The 16624-nt window shown below is 40.4% G+C and overlaps 2 protein-coding genes across 2 annotated transcripts; one reads left to right on the forward strand and one right to left on the reverse strand.

Moving 5' to 3' along the window:
• Positions 1-1910: 1910 nt before the first annotated feature.
• stpg1 (sperm-tail PG-rich repeat containing 1) lies at positions 1911-4682 on the reverse strand. Its single transcript, XM_076105415.1, has 6 exons — positions 4583-4682; positions 4088-4267; positions 3896-4004; positions 3630-3798; positions 3339-3529; positions 1911-2037 (listed from the first exon to the last, which is right to left on the reverse strand). Exons 1-6 carry the CDS (start codon positions 4649-4651, stop codon positions 1964-1966), a joined length of 792 nt encoding a protein of 263 aa, XP_075961530.1. The 5' UTR covers positions 4652-4682; the 3' UTR covers positions 1911-1963.
• A 484-nt stretch (positions 4683-5166) lies between these two features.
• Positions 5167-11669, forward strand: meaf6 (MYST/Esa1-associated factor 6). Its single transcript, XM_076105758.1, has 7 exons — positions 5167-5304; positions 6034-6149; positions 7285-7372; positions 7482-7527; positions 7640-7832; positions 10809-10842; positions 11206-11669. The coding sequence occupies exons 1-7, from the start codon at positions 5215-5217 to the stop codon at positions 11218-11220; spliced, it is 582 nt and encodes a 193-aa protein (XP_075961873.1). The 5' UTR covers positions 5167-5214; the 3' UTR covers positions 11221-11669.
• Positions 11670-16624: the final 4955 nt, after the last annotated feature.

Below are 16624 nucleotides of genomic sequence, written 5' to 3' on the forward strand. Positions count from 1 at the left end.
ACACTCCTCTGAGGGAGTACATGTCCACACTCGCCCGCACCTGATTGAAACATAGGGAGGTTCAGAGCGCCTCCCATAAACCCAGAGAGGCATGTAGTTAATTGCCCCTCCTACACACTACCACAAAGGCAACCCACTCGCCTAAAAAGCCTGCAGTTACACTTAAAACATTCGTCTGGATCCTCCCTGCGTGTTTGACCAGGCGGGGAGAAGACATTTCTGTCTGCAAAAGAGAGTTATAAAATGTGCCTCATTGTAAAAACCACCACGTTCACAATGGTTTGGTTTTACAGGGTGAGCAGACATATTTGGAGAGCACACTGCTGAAGTCAGAGTCTGAATATAACTCCAGCTGCCACAGTGTGGGAGTCAAGCAAGTCTGCAGTTGCTGCGGTTATCGAGTGCAGAGAGGGAGAAAAATGTCCAACTGATTTCCTCGCGAGCAGATGACACTGCGGTTTGAACTGGTTAGCATCCTCTGTCTTTGCGGATGGAACAAAAAAAAAGGCTTGAGGTATAAATAAACAACTCTTTGGCACCATGTTGTTGTTTAAATCTGTAATTTCCAGAGAGCAGATACCTCTCCCTGAGATTCATTTCCATGTCAGCAGCTGCGTCTGATGAACACTAAAATGCCACGCCAATGTTATACATTTTCAGAGCTCTGGAAAGCTTTTTTGCTTTGCGGCAGAGAGTTGAGATGAGATACCACTTGAAGCTACAGCTAGCAGTTGGTTAGCTTAGCATAAATACTGGAAACAGCTAGCCTGGCTCAGTCTACAAATAACAAAAAAACACATAATATCACCACTTGAAGTTCACTAATTAAAAAGTTACACCTTGTTTGTTTATTACGTGGTAAAACTGAAGTTTAAAGGCACGCGTCCCTTCTAGCCAAAGGGGAAAAAACATACATTTGCCTCTGGTGCCGAAGCAATTTGCATCTTTACGTTAAACTGCATTTGGGCATGTGTGACCTGCCTTACTAATTACAATTTGCGGTTGCCAAGTTATTGTGCCTGGTCAAGAAACAACCTTTTGCAAAAAAAAAAAAATTAGTTAGTGACCTGGTGGCTGGTAGGCTTATTTATATTACTATATGTATTACTGTTTACTGTTTACTGTATTACAGTCTTTAAGCCAAGCTTAGCAAACCGGCTGCTGTTCAAACCTGCAATAATAGACTTTTTTTGGCCATTTGGGGAAAGTGGAAACAAGTTGTGAACGCAACATCGACATATCATCCCCTTTTAAGTTGATATGGCAAACTTGTTTGCAAAAAGTTGCACATTATTTACACATCCAGCAGTTACAGAGTAATATTATAATTCACATTGTGTTTGTGTACACCTGATTAATGTAACTCTTTTAGCTCTATTTTTCTTTTGTCTCCACCGTCTCCTGAGGGAAATATCTGTTTCTTGAGCTGCTAAATACTACAATATTCTCACCAGCTCTCTAACTGTGTCTGTCTGCTGTTTGCTGCTGAGCAGGTAGTGTGCAGTAGGAATTTTAAAGCCTTTTTCTATGAAAATGACACCAACAATATAACATCCGATAAAGGCTGATGACCGATGTGTCCATTTGTTCTTCGGGGGTTAAACACCACCCTGCTGCCTCAGGCCCGGTCAGTCACATTGCTCACATACAGTCGCACTCCACCCCGCTGTCTGCCCTCTAGCAGTTGGCACAGTGGTGTCATCTCAAGCTCTCAGCTGTTACCATGGCGCACCACTGACCGGACCCGCAGCTGTCGGTTACCCAGCAACTCCTACTTCTATGTCATCTACAGATAAGAGCATCAGGATATCGAGGTGAGGATAAAACATACGGCCTTTCAAAAGATTTGCCTTCCCTTATATCACCACTCTGGAGAAATCAAGTTTATGGTTTACTTTTTAATACAGATAGTTCATGTGTGTGAGAATTGTACATATCTGCAGTGCAGGTTTCCCTGAAAGCTTTATACGGGAAGCCAGACTCTGGAGTCGTTGTAGAAGAAGGACTGCTTCTGTGGAATCTGTGGATCATAGAAACCTGGACAAAAAGAGAGAAAGCATAACTTAATGCTGTCATACTTGCAATCATATCAAACAACTAAAACTACACACAGCCAGAGAACGTGATGTCAGGCAAATGGGCAACCTGAGCGACTCCCACGGTTGTGCATGATTTCAAATTTTGCCTGGAACTTTAAAATCAAGTTGACCTTTATATAATAGGACAGCGACCAGTTGCAGGGGAGTTGCTCTTCTCTCTTGCTCCAGGCGATAAGAGACAGAGATGAATGTTCAATGAGCGAGAGCTCTGGTCTCCTGCTAAAATCCCCTGAAGCCCATGAGGGGCATTCCTTCTTTAAATGCGTCACAGCTTGAAGTAGGTGGTGAAATTACCCATTCAGCTCCAGGCCAAAAAGAACGCATTTTTTGTGCCGCTTGTGTCAATCTCCTTCTCTATGTCACGTCTTGGCTTAGAAAAATGTATGTATTTTTTTGGGGGGGGGGGATAACCATGGCTATTTAAAAAAAAACTATGTGAATAAAACAGTAATCCAGTTTAACAGTGACATCATCTGTGAGGTTGTGGGCTTAGTAGCACATCATTATAACCGATAAAGTGCGACAACAAAACCTAACTCCAGTCAACCCTCACTAAACTTTCTGACTGTATGTGTCGAGCGGCATAACCCAGAATGTAAACTATTTACAAAAGCATCACAATAAATAAACAAAGGCAAACATTGGCGTTTTTTCCAGAATCTCCCCTGACTTTATAAAGTTTACCATACTTAATTAAGTACATGTGTCTTAACCAACAAATAACAGTAAAGTCTACATTTTAGCACGATAGATCATGTTGCTCATAAGGAACACGACTATTGAATAAAAAGTGAGACTGATAGGGTTAAAGGACAAATCCCAGGCAGCTTTGAGGAGTTACTTTATGGTAAAATGTTGTCATTCAAATTTTTTCTGCTCCTACTTTTCCTCACCCTGCCTCATTTACATATACTTAAGTCAGCAGTTTCCTACATTTCCCACTAAATTTCAACAGCTCTCAGAGTAGGGATGCAAATGTAATGCAAATTTACAGCTGTACAAATTAGCATGTGACAAGGAGCAAATTAGTTCATGAAAATGATGGCATTTCATACCACGACCACCTCACTGCAGAATCTCAGCTTATGTAGCACATATAATTGTGTATGAAATGTATGTAATGATTAATCTATAAAGAAACCTTTTCTTTGGATAGATACCACAAGAATATACTTAAATGCCAACAGCCAATCATTTCTTGTAAAATACATAGAGTTTTATGTCGTGGACAGGCAATACCTGGAGCTGGCATCATGTCGGCCCGTGAGTTTTGTGGTATCCTTTCAGATCTGGATGCAAATGCAGCTGTGGGCATGGGATGCTTAGACAGGCCATTAGAATCCCTGATGTCATAGTGCCCAGGGCCTGGCCAGGGAGGGTCCTTGGGCACAATCTTAGCAGGCGTTGACATTGCCAAATAGAATCCCCTCCTACAAACACAGTTCACAGGATTTAGACTTTTAGACAATTGAAAAGGAATACCTGGGGGGAAAACATAACCAAAGCGATACATATTATGCGTTTACTTACGGCAGGACGGCCCTCTTCACCGGTGCAGGGGTCTGATGGGGACTGTAGGCTCCTGGGCCTGGTACGCGGTGATCAATCAGAGGAGGGAATCTCTGAGTTTTTGATTTGAAGGGGGACGAGACTGCCTTGGAGCCGTTCTGGATAAAGTGGCCGCTCACCTCATAGTGGCCTTTAACATATTTAGGATGCAAGATTAAGATACATAAAATTCATACATTAAAATTACATTATACTTGACTTTTCATAGAGAACTTAGAGGTAATTACATGGCGATGGCACATTTTTGTTTGGGTAAAAAGTGTCGCGTCCAGTTTTTGACAGGAAAGTTGATGTACCAACCACTGAGGAAAAGCTCTTTCTTCTATCACAACTGACCTGTCAATAAAAAAAGGCTGCACATTAACTACAGGATGCACAGCACAGTATTTAAAATCTACTTGCACAATTCACATACATACATCATATTGATTCGGGGCTGGAGTTTCGTGCTTCGGACCATCTAGCTGCACAGCCACAGGCAACCTGAACACCCTGGAGAGTCCAATGCTGAAGTTATTCTTGTTTATGAAGGTGCTCTGCAGGTTGTATGCATTTGGTCCTGGGAGGCCTCTTCGCGGGTCACTGGAAGCCCTGGCAGTCTATTGGAAAGGATGATATGACAAATAATTCTCCATTTTGCAATAGCATATTTGGTGTATTGACAGGCAATCAGCTGAATCTAAACTTTTGGGGGTTTTAGTAGTCATGGGACACATTTTAGACTGTCATGTGGGAAATAGGATTGAAATTTACGTTAAATTAAGTTAAAATATGAATAACATATTTTGTAAAATATGAAGGTTTCAAATAAGTGTGACATTGTCTTTGACTTGACCTCCGTATCTTTATAATCCTGGCTACTGCCCTGCTGAGCATGCACCTGAAATCTGTGCGCATGACTTGAGGAGCCTGACCTTGGATGCAACAAAACCTGTGGTGCCTTTCTTTGAGAAGGAAGGACTTTCGACTTCAGGGCTGGACATTACTCCATAGCTGCCTGGTCCTGGATTTTCATTCTGAAACAAACACACATCACCTTGTTTATATTGCGTTGTTTGTTGGCTAATACTTTATACTGATGTTGGGCGAGTCCCTACCAGACAGACTTGTGAAGGGAATCTCCTAGTTTGAGATGAAAACCCCTTCTTTTCTTCATTTGATATCACCACACATTGGTATTTTGTTGGAATTGAGGGTGAAACGGTGGCCGGAATCACATCTGCATTTAAATCAAAAAAAGAATTATGATATAGTATTCCTTAGCTAAAAAATGAAATAAAGTTTTCACTTAGACTCACGTTTATTAACGTTGAATCCTCGGTTCTTGGCCATGCTTCAGTTGGTTATCACGTAGAAAGTCAGTAAATCTGTTCTTATTTAAAAGTTATGTAAAAACTCACATTTGTCGTTGTTATGGAAACGTAAAAACAGAGCGTGTTTCCCGCTGACGCGGTCCTTTAGCGCCATCTGTCGGTCATACGGTCGTCCAACAGGCGCTTTATACCAACCCGCCTCTGTTTTGTTTCTTCAGTTAGCTCTATCCATCATGGCGATGCATGCGAAGGCGACTCCACCACAGATCCCGGACACCCGCCGGGAGCTCGCAGAGCTGGTGAAGAGGAAACAAGAACTCGCTGTGAGTCCACGTTACCGCTATTCCCTCAAAGCTGAATGCTGCATTAAATGTGTTGTTTTACCATGTAGAATTACAGGTACCTCTTAACTTTAATCTCAGCGGTTGCTAGCTGAGGCCTTGCTAACTGCTAAGCTAATGCCGTTAGCTATCTCTGGGCCGTTCATTAGAGTAATGCTAGTAGCTCTTGCTAACTTGGCTAGCTAGCTAACGTTACTGTTAAGCCAATACTGTAGGGAGCGTAGCGTTACTAACTGTTGTCCACCCATCACACGTGGACTATTGTCGGAATATTTAGTTACACTCAAGTGTTGCTATTTAAAAAAAAAAACATTTTATTTGAAAATAATACCGTTTATACTGCAGCGAATATGCTAACTTGTTAGCATAGCTTCAATTTAGCCGCCGCCCGGTTGGCAAAGTTCTCGCGATACGTTAGTTTTATGGGCGCATTGTACACCTATTACGTTAGGCTAGCGTTCATTTAACAACACAAGGAACATGCATGGTGACAACACAAGTCATGCAGAAACAAGAACAGTGAGTTAACTACTAATTGTAGTAGTCAGACTTGTCTCACCCGGCATCTTTACTCTTCTTGCAGTTCAGACAATCTGTCTCTGGATCCTTAAAATCAAGAGTCTGACAAACATTCTAACACATTTGTCTGATCATCTGTGCACAGTACCTACTCATTTCTCACAGTTAATTAAAGTTTGCATCTATTTCTAGGAGACACTGGTGAACTTAGAAAGACAAATATATGCATTTGAAGGCAGCTATCTAGAAGACACTCAGATGTATGGCAACATCATCAGAGGATGGGACCGATACCTCACCAACCAAAAGTAAGTATATCAGATGCATTACTGTCGCACTGTCTGCATAAGTCTTCATGAAGTGTATATGTAGAAGAAATTAGTAAATTTTACAGCAATCACAATAGCCTCAATATACACAAGTGTTTGTGTAATCGCTTTTCATTACTTAACTGGAAGCCACATACATTTTCTCTTCAGCTGTGTTATAAAATGATCACTGTCTAAATGTCACAGAATTAATGAGCAGGTGGGTGGTGGGAACGTAGTGCTATCCCACTGCTTCAAGGCCCTATTCATGACATTTTTATGTGGAGAATAATTAATATATATATCAATTGGACATTGTAATTATTATTACATGTGTGTGTGGATTCCAGTGGTGGCTGCCTCAGATTGTGTCAGACTTGTGTGATCTGAACATTTCCAATAACTCCAGGGTGTTGTGAAGTCCAAAAGTAAAAATGTATTGGAAAAATATTTCCAAAATTCACAACAAGTTTTTTTTCTAATGAAATATTCTATTTTAGCATTTAGCCTTTCAAAAACAACAACATCACTGCGGTCAAACAACTGTCCTCCCACTTGCTGCTGTGCACAAAGGGAGACTCACACTGACGAGTTATAGAGCAGCTACACGTTCATAAACAAGATTCATATGCAGAGGGATGTATGCAAATTGAATTTTCGCAACATTCAAATTGTGTATCGCAATCTAATTCATATCATAATGTATCCTTTTGGTTTTAGTTGAGTCTGTGTGTTGTTGTTTTTCACCAGATTGGCTTGTGGAAAAACTAGATCAAACAGGCGAGGAAATTAGTGTGTGTGTGTGTGTGTGTGTGTGTGTGTGTGTGTGTGTGTGTGTGTGTGTGTGTGTGTGTGTGTGTGTGTGTGTGTGTGTGTGTGTGTGTGTGTGTGTGTGTGTGTGTGTGTGTGTGTGTGTGTGTGCGTGCGCAGCTGAGTTCCTTTCAGAGTTATTGAAGGAGCAGGCAAGAAAAAGCAGGCAAATGAGTTTTGAAAACGTTTCCATTCAGAATCGATGAATCCTCTGATCGGCCTTCATAGAGACCACCGATCAAACCATTCAGAATAAATATTAGCATATTGATCTGAGCACCCTTAATCAAAAGCACCTTTAACCATATTTCTGATCTTCTAACAGGAACTCCAATAGTAAGACTGATAGAAGGAATAGGAAATTCAAGGAAGCCGAGCGTTTATTCAGCAAGTCATCCGTCACATCAGTTGCAGTAAGTTCCTCTCTCACTGGACTTTTTCACACAATACTTTAGCTACTCATTTGTGGCATGACAAGAAAATAACTACTAATGCACTGCTCTCTCTGTTTTGATTTTTCAGGCAGTTTGTGCACTCGGTGGGATACCCGATCACATGAATGAAAAACGTGAGTTAAAAAAAAATATATATATATTATTTTCTCAAGCCAAGCAGCCAGTTCCTCCGTCATAGTCTTTCTGACACTGAATTTGTGCTGTCGTTTGCGTCCGTCCCGTTAGGCGAGGCTGGCAGCGGCACGGAAAGCGACGCCTCTCCAGATCTTCAGAACCAAGAGAACGAGCCAAGCCAGGAGGACACAGAGGATGTGGACTCAACGCTGCAGGACCTAAAGCCTCAGAAAGCTGCCTCCTCTTCCTCCTCAGGCAGCCATCACGGGAGCCACAAGAAGAGGAAGAACAAAAACAGACACAGGTACACAATGAAGATCCAAGAAGCCGTTTGATCTCTGCGTTTTTTGCCTTCTGATTGTGCTGTTAATTGACATCCAATTTCAGAATTTCTTGACTAAGAATGTGAGTCTTTTAATAACCGATCAGTATGTTTACATGCACACAAGAAACCAGGTTACTGGGAGAAAGTGGTTTATGTAAATCCATCTTTACAATACAGCAGGCCTCGTTAGGAGTTTATCGATAACACTACTATTAAGAAAATAAATTTGTTATAAATAAGTAATATAAATAATATATAAATAAGTTTGTAGAGCGTTAACAGTGATTTTTACACCACCAAAGTCACGGTATACACTCATAATATCTCACAACAAATATAAAATTGCAGTAAAATCAATCGTCTTCCCAAGTGAAGTTTCTGAAGAAGGAAGAATGCTGGTACCCGTCGGTGTCTCTCTTTTTGCCGGTTCCCCCTCTGCTGATGTGATTCACTGGTAGAAAGAGGAGCGCTGCTTTGTCTCAGCCAGCAGACACATTTACAAGAACAAAAAAAAGCTAAACAGTTTGACAGAATAGAGACGGCTCTTGTTTTAGTTCGTCTGTAGCAGTTCGCTATTAGCTGAGCGAGCACTCTGTGCTTGTGTAAACATAGCGGCGATGGATGAGAGACTGCTGACAGAGCAGATCGATATATATCGCTTTTCCACGCGTTCATGCTGGTTGAACAGGTGTTTTGATAAAGTGTTTGTCTTTTTACTCGCAAAGATTTCATTGAGCTTACAGGAACGCGCGTTGTCGTCGTAGTTACCTTCACTTAACCCGGTTCACTTCACCGTCTTTACGGGCCTTTCTGCTCCGCTCCTTGTTAGCTTGTGTTTTTGTTTAGTTGAAACAAGTCACACCAAAATGTTCAAAAAGAACTGATAACGTTGTAGCTTCAATACTGTGGTCTATAATAATTTAGTGTGATACTGGGTTTCGGTACCCATCCCTAAGCAGGCCGGGTAAGATTTCCTCCCTACTTATCTTATTTTGTTAACATGGCGTAGTCTCTGATTCAAATTCAGACTGAATGTTATGTAGAAAGAAATCAGATAATAACCCGATGACTTTAAGGCAGTGACCTCCTGACATTTAGCAGAGGGGGGAACCGGCAAACTTGTGACCAGGGTTTACGCCGGACTGTTTGAATGGCAATATCTGCTGTTGTGAATATTTAAATCTAAGGTCCTCAAATGTAATATTTGTTCAAATGTAATTTGTAGGGAAAACAATATTACTTTCGGGACACTGTGATATTTTCTTCTATGTCCTACCTTGTGATCTTGGGAAACTTTCCTATTTTGAGGGATCCAACTCTTAATAACTCCAACTTAAGAGCATGTAAACGCACTGATTGTTATTGGTAAGTCTAGTTTTATTGATTTAAGAGTCAATGTTGTCAGTATAACTGTTCACTGATAGGTCTGTTAAGCAGAATTGTTGTTTGAATGATTACGGTGGCTGTGTGTCACCAACCTACTTACTAGTGGTGCAACAGATCATAAAACTCACGGTTCGGATCAGCACTAAAGAAAAAAGGGAGCAAATATAACTTTTAGGGATCCTTGATCACGATTTTATTTACAAGGCTCCAGACTATTCTTTTTTTTGTCACGTCCCAAAAATCATTTAAACTCCTCCAAATTCAGTGTAAAAGATTGTAATTTTATTGATCAAAACAAATCTTGCCATTAGTAGTTCTAATGATGTATTATAAGCAGCTTATAGCCAGTGTAAACAGCTCATAATTCATCTCTAGTATCTATTTATGTTGTGAAAACGTCTCCTTCAAACAACTGGTTTTATTCAAGTTTCTCATCAAAACTACATTTTACGAGATCACATGTGAACACATCATGATAACGTTATAATTTACCTTCACCCAATACTCATTGTCACCAAACAGAGCCTGAACGCATCACAATGTAACTGAACGGAGCCTTTGTTCGTTTGCAATCAGAGGTGCTGCCACTGTTACCGTTGTGTATATATGAGACCGTTACCAGCTCTCCTCCTGTCAATTTAAACACGGTTGTTTATAATGTAACATTATCAGCGATCGACGAATAGAGAAACTTAAATGCTGATGTCCTGAAAGCTTATTTTACTGAATATTGGCGGATAACGATCATCAGTAAAACCTTCTTTTTTTTCCACACCGATGGTTAACATTAAACTGTAATTAATCCGTACGGATCGTCAATGGTCCGTTACACCACTACTACTTAATGTCAACCGGTTTTCCCTCACTCAGGCCTCACTGTTCTAACCACATATTAACACAGCAGGTGCTCCACCGAACACACTGTGACGGAGTGGTTCTCTCACTCTGTAAAGTCCGGACTGCAGTGTTATGTAGACTGTAGGGCTGTAGACTCAGGTGGGTGAATTAACAGTTGCTGCTCTCTTCCTTTCCCTAATGCCGCCCCCACCCTCCGCCCCCCCAGTCCTTCTGCCATGTTTGATTATGACTTTGAGTAAGTCTGAATTTTACTTCCTGCTCCTGTGGTCTTTACATCCTGCCTGCTGTGAACCCCGTCCTCTGCTCTCTGTCTGCTTCTGTTGACCTACACTTTGAGTTTAAGCCTGCTAGTTATTCAGTCATACTGCATGTCCAACACTTCCATCATTTGAATGCAAATCAACATCCAGCACTCTGATCTCCATTAGATTTCCGTGCTTGTTATTGGGGTATTTCCATATCTTTCCGACCCCAGAGTGTGCTTCCCCAGCTCCAGCAATTGAAGAAAACATTGCTGGTTTTGTCAGATGTTTGGCTGGCTTCAGATTTGTGCACGAACAAGAACAAACACATGGTCATTAATGTTCTTGTTATAAGCTTGCCTTTGGGCTTCTTCGTGGTATAGTAGTGGTATTGCTTCTTACCATGATTCCCATCAAAACCAGCTTTATGATCGATATATAATGCAGCTTTTCTTCGTTTTTGTTGCAGATTTGACATGAAGGTTAACAAGAAACCACGAGCTGTAAGTTGAGTTCTTATTGTTTTGTTTGTACAGTAAGACTGTTATTTGGTCAGAAACTAATGATTGTATTTAATAGCCACGCAACTGGCGATTATTTTCTAGATGAATTGTTTTGTCTCTACAATGTCAGAAAATAGTGAAAACGGCCTTTATAATCTAAAGCAGACCAAGATGGCATCTTCAAATGGTTTCATTTTTGCTTAAAAATCATCTGTTCTGACTTAAACCATTATTACGTAATCAAACTAGTTGCTGATCAATTTCCTGGCAATCGATTAGTCTACCTATCATTGCAGCTGTGACGGCGCTCGCTGCCTTTATTTCAATAACCGTTGCCGTTATTCGTCTCCTGTCGTCCTGCAGGACTATTCGACTTAGCAAAGACGACTGGAACACCTGGACACACATGAGGAGGACACCTGTAGAGAAACTCAAGAATTCTGGACTTCATGAACTTTGTATACCTTTTTCTTTTTCTTTTTCTTTTTTTTTTCTGTTGTCATATTTCAGCCTGTACTGCGTGTATTGCTTGCCCCCCCGCCCCCCGTCACCTACCTTTGGTCAAGGTTACGATTTTAACCTACCAAGTAGAAATATGGTGTTGCATGTTACTTGAGGCCTGACGAGGCCCACCGCCAGTAACATACCATTTTGTATAGTGTTAAAAAAAGATTGTATTTATTATGTGGTTAATTTCCCATTGTAAGAAAGTTATGTTTTTTGTTTTTTTTTAAGCATCACATCATAGACGTATAACTCCTGAATAACCCGGATTCTTTTATTACATGGTTGTTTTGCAAAAAATAAAATCAAATACAAGTAAAGAATCTGTTTTGGTTGTTTATATGAAGACGTACTCACTCATCACAGCAGTTAAAGAATCACTGGATGCCGTGAAGCGGCTGGTAAGTCCTTGCTGTAATAACCCTAAATCTTTGTTGTTTCTTCTGTCAATCACTGGCAGATGCAGGCCTGTGAAAAATCTAAATTGACCAATTGTTGGATGGAGTTCCCACACATGTGGTCCATAAAAAGTTGTATTATGGAATAGCTTAGTCCAAATATAATCAGTGTTTGCCTAGCTAATGTGGAGAATAGCCAGCACATTCTCTTCTGCCGGTTTGTTTTATGAAATAATTACAAAGGTAAACACGGAGCACAAACTGCCGACAGCATCGTGCTATCTACACAACGGCCCCTGGGTTCTGTCATTCAGAAGTTTAAAAATACACTGCTGTTTTAACAAACGGGTCATTCAAACACATGGAAGTTGTATTTTTATAGTGTTTGTTCAACAAATGTTTGTAAAAGTTAAAGCTTTTAACATGTAGTCAGCATGAAGTACCCACATGTTTCACTAGACTGCGCCAAAACACGGAGTAGGCTGTACATCTGTAAATACCATTGAAATACACAGTCGGGGAGAGTTTAATACTTAAGATACTACTTTTGATCTTACCTGTAGTGCCACTTATAGATCTAGAATGTTTTTGTGTGTCGGGCCATAGAGATGTCGGCCTTCTCTTGAATGCAGTGGGACTAAATGGCGATCGGCTTCCAGCTCGCCGTTGCGCTGTCTCCTCTCTGTTTGGATGTTTTACAGCTCCCTTAGAGTAACACGAAACTTGGAAGTAGTCGAATCTTGCAGTGACCAGCACATTAGTCACAACCGGTCCCAAAGTATCACCACATGGAGGGATGGAGAGGAACCAGAGCTGCTGACAAACAGGTATGATGGAGTGGCTGACTGGCAAGAGTCCATCCCTGGAATGCACTCGTTGGTTTCAGGCTCCATCCCAGAGTCTCATTTCATCTGGTATGAATGACACAATGACTGTTTTTACTCCTCTATGGAGACATGGTTGGTTTCAAGCCAATCTCAAAGACTTCATTCCCTTTTCAGCATCACCAATAAGCTATTTGGCTTGCCCCCTGTTAGCATTGTCAATTATGAGCATGTCAGCAAAGTGCACATTAATACTGTATTTGACCCTTTTCTCTACTGTGTTGCTCTAACAGATGTGAATGTGTTTTCCCCTCATGTAGGTTTCACTTCTTTAACTAGGTTGGTGATTCATAACTTATGACATGAACATTTACGCAGGTTTGGAGACGCGATGCACATTTGTCTCCCAGCGGTGTCCTTTCCTCGTCTCCTCCCATGTCTCCTTCAGCCATCCAGATACTGCAGACTGGGATTGAGACCAGGTCTCCTGTCAGCCCATGACTCACCCACAAGTCACATTCAACATCGCCAACTACGTGATGCAATCTGGTTGGAAAGTCACGCTCACACCAGAATACATTCCACACGTTTAACCTTGGGGTGTGTGAGTAATGAGGCGTGCGTGTTCACTGTGTGCTTTCCACTTAACATAAAATCTTTATTTCATTTCCTGTCACGTCAGGACAGGGGCGGAATTTAGATTTCAAAAGTGTGGGGGGGGGGGGGGGGGCGCACCGTTATTAGTACAGGCACAAATCCTCAAAAGGACTTTAGTTTTTCAGATACCCTTACCTGAAACTTTCTTCATTTTGATGATGGTCGTAAAAAGGGTTTTATACAGCAAATTACATAAAAAGTAATGAAATTGATCCATGTATTGACTTGCCTTACTTTGGAGATGTTGTTAATTTTCATAATCTCATGTAATCATTACTATTGGGTTTACTGGATGTAATTTAGTTCACATTTGCATGAGTAGTGCCCTGATATCTTCTACACCTCAGAACAAAATGAATATCAAACTCGTATTAACTATAAAACCAGTGCCTGAAGGCTCTTAAATACTTGTCATAGGTGGAAATTTCACACAGAAACCTTTTAAAAGAAAGTTATCTTTACTTACGGTAATGCACGGAGGCGTTTATACTCTTATGCGCTGTTCGTTGTATTTTTCTCCAAAACACCAGAAGGCTTACAAAGAAAATGAAGACGAGTATAAACCACAGACTGTAGGTGTAACCGGCAAAAAGCTATAAACCAACCTCCACAATGCCGGGGAGGGATTGTAAATATCTGTAAACTCATGTCTCTTATTCATGGACTACTTTATTAACTTTGTACAAGCCCTGTAAAGAAACAAAATGAAGTACCACATGCATTATAAAGAAACAAAGGTTGAATGTCCTGTAAGCTATTTGATTTGATTGCAAAACAAATACTCAAATGCAGATTTATAAGACGACCTGTTTCTAAAGCATCCAGAAAACAAATTGACCTTCTTTGTATAATCCCTGGACATGTAAATAGTGCTTTTATCAGTGAGCTATTTGTGACAGTCACATGATCGCTGCAGGTGCCAAGACACAAGTGTGTGTTGTATTTGAATGACAGTGAGTCTATAATGTTTTTTGGGGGTTTCTGTCCTCTAGAAAATGCTGGACTAGCAGCTGGAGAACAACAGGAAGACTCATGAGGTGCAGCTCAGCACGAGACTAGATCTAAGATAAGCAGAGGATGGAGATCTAATGCAGAGCAATGAAACACCAGTAAAGCAAAATATTGTCTTGATACTTTGAGTATTGTTGCAGTAAGTATAGTAGGCCATGAAAGTCATACATATGTCTCGTATAAATCTCAAAGTAAATGATGTCATAAAATGTCATTGTATAATATCTCACAAAAAATTTGAAAAGAATAGTATGCTACAAAAAAGTCATGACTTTTTGTGACTCTTTTATGGCATACTATACTACATTATATTTTTATATGCAAGTCAAAGTATGTCATCAAATAATTTCATAGTATAAGTAAGTCATGAAAATGTCATAATATAGCATCAAAACAAAGCCTTTCATGAAGTATGTCGAAGTAAAAACAAAAGTAATTGTATAGTACATCGAAAAAAGTCAAAAACGGTCACCGTATAATGAGTCGAAAAGAGTAAAATAAAGTCATAGTACAGTATGTCAAAAAATGTCCTTGTAGAGAAACAAACAGAGTCAAGGTATAGTTTGTCATTAAGAGTAATTATAAAGTTATAGTATGTCGAAAAAAGTCTGCATGACTGAATCCTTTTGACTGACCCCACTGGAGGAGAGAAGGGGGGGTTCTTCTTCGCGGTGCATTACCACCACCAACTGGACCGGATCGTGGAACAAAAAATGATTCAGGAAAATAAATAAGTTGGAAAAAAATAGATTATTCTCTGTAAAACAGTTTATTTTATAACCTTGACCTATTCTGACCTATTCTCAGACGAGGGATGATATTTTCCTCCCTTTGTTTCCAGCCCACCATCCTTCCAGCTCCAACATGTCTTTGTATATTATAGATGTCTTCCAGTTTCATTATCATCCCAATACTCCTGTCATGCTGAATATTGTCATTGGTGATATCAGCTCCAGATCCAAATGGACATTGGTGAGACTGTTTTTGAATAAATAGACAGAAATGTCTGTTTTTGACTGATCCAGTCAATTTAATACCTGATGATGAATAATAACAATATTATAATAAAGCAGTCCAGCTGCAGTTTCCAAGGTCAAGAATGAACTTTCTGTCTTGATTGTTTTTCCAGAAACGTTACTATATTAAAATATGCGAACATTGATATTTAAAATGACATATGCCATGTTAGAGGATTTTATATTGCAATTTTCCTTTTGTGAGGATTACAGCTTTGAAAGAATAAAAAGGAGCGACCAGGTGAAACAGCATATGATGATCCGCTGACGTCCCTTGTCAACAGTTTTCATTTCAAACGTCCAAACAAATCGTCTCCATGTGAACTGAAAATGGTCCTCATCATTCAAACGGTAGAACAGGGTGAATCCCTTTAGAAACAGAATGTATTGAGTGAATTCCGGTTGATGCTACACACAGTCATCTAAGGACTTCAGGAAACATGCAGAAAACAATACTGTAGAAGCTACAGGCTCTAAAGCTCTCTTTCGTCTGTGGTCAGTCAGTCAGAGTAATGTCGTCTAATTGCTTTAACAGCCTCCCCCAGCAGGATGCAGCTGAGTCCGAGTCCCTGGTCCCGCTGTGTCCGAGTCCCTGTCCACTGAGCGGGATGACGTGAAGTCCTAAATATTCACTGAGGAGCTTCGACCCCATCCTTCCTCCTCCTCCTCCTCCTCCTCCTCCTCCTCCTCCTCCTGGGACCAAACAAGACTTGTTTGCCGACATCCCCGCAAACAAGGTCAAACATATTTCAGGAAGAGTCATGGGAAAAGCTCAAACAAACAACAGCACCACATGGCGCTTTCATTTTTCATCTGGAGTTGATCTTGTGATGAGATTTTAACGGGGCATTAAGAACATGCTTGTTGCACCAAGTCAACACTTTTACACTGAGTCATGGAAGATGATCAAAAGCAGGAAGTAACAGGAGAGTATTTCTCTTCTTGACAGCTGCATTTCACAGTTTATGATGGAGCACCAGGCGCCTGGAGAGAGACGAGCAGCCGTGTATACATTAGCACCTGTCGGGGCCAAATCCATGTATTTCCATCTTTTTCGTATGATTTTCTTACTAAAGTAATACAAATAGTCTAAACGTCTTACTAATCTGAACTCTAATGTCCACATACTAGCTTTGTCTAACTTCCTGGACTTTTTTTTTTTTTTAATTGTCAAACTGTTTTCAAGGTTAAAAATGAACTTTTTTATTAATATGTTGTGCTCCTTTATTTTTGTTGAACTAAAATATTTTCAGGACACTTTTAAAGCAAGAAAGAAGCGGGTCCAAGGTGTTTCAATCAGCATCGAGACCACGGGAACAAAAGTACCAAAGGCCAAAATCATTTTTATTTAAAAATGTGTCCTGTTCAACTA

The sequence above is a fragment of the Anarhichas minor genome, unplaced genomic scaffold, assembly GCF_050575085.1.
Source record: "Anarhichas minor isolate MPS153535 unplaced genomic scaffold, ASM5057508v1 ptg000033l, whole genome shotgun sequence".
Lineage (NCBI taxonomy): Eukaryota > Metazoa > Chordata > Actinopteri > Perciformes > Anarhichadidae > Anarhichas > Anarhichas minor.

Bases quoted from the DNA above. Each gene is read 5' to 3' on its own strand.
- stpg1 (XM_076105415.1), bottom strand. From the start codon at position 4,651: ATGTCCAGCCCTGAAGTCGAAAGTCCTTCCTTCTCAAAGAAAGGCACC. The intron at 4,268-4,582 runs GTCAGGCTCCTC...CCTTTCCAATAG, and splicing joins CAGGTTTTGTTGCATCCAAG to ACTGCCAGGGCTTCCAGTGA. The intron at 2,038-3,338 runs GTATTGCCTGTC...CTTTTTGTCCAG, and splicing joins CGACATGATGCCAGCTCCAG to GTTTCTATGATCCACAGATT.
- meaf6 (XM_076105758.1), top strand. From the start codon at position 5,215: ATGGCGATGCATGCGAAGGCGACTCCACCACAGATCCCGGACACCCGC. The intron at 5,305-6,033 runs GTGAGTCCACGT...ATCTATTTCTAG, and splicing joins AGAGGAAACAAGAACTCGCT to GAGACACTGGTGAACTTAGA. The intron at 7,373-7,481 runs GTAAGTTCCTCT...TTGATTTTTCAG, and splicing joins CATCCGTCACATCAGTTGCA to GCAGTTTGTGCACTCGGTGG.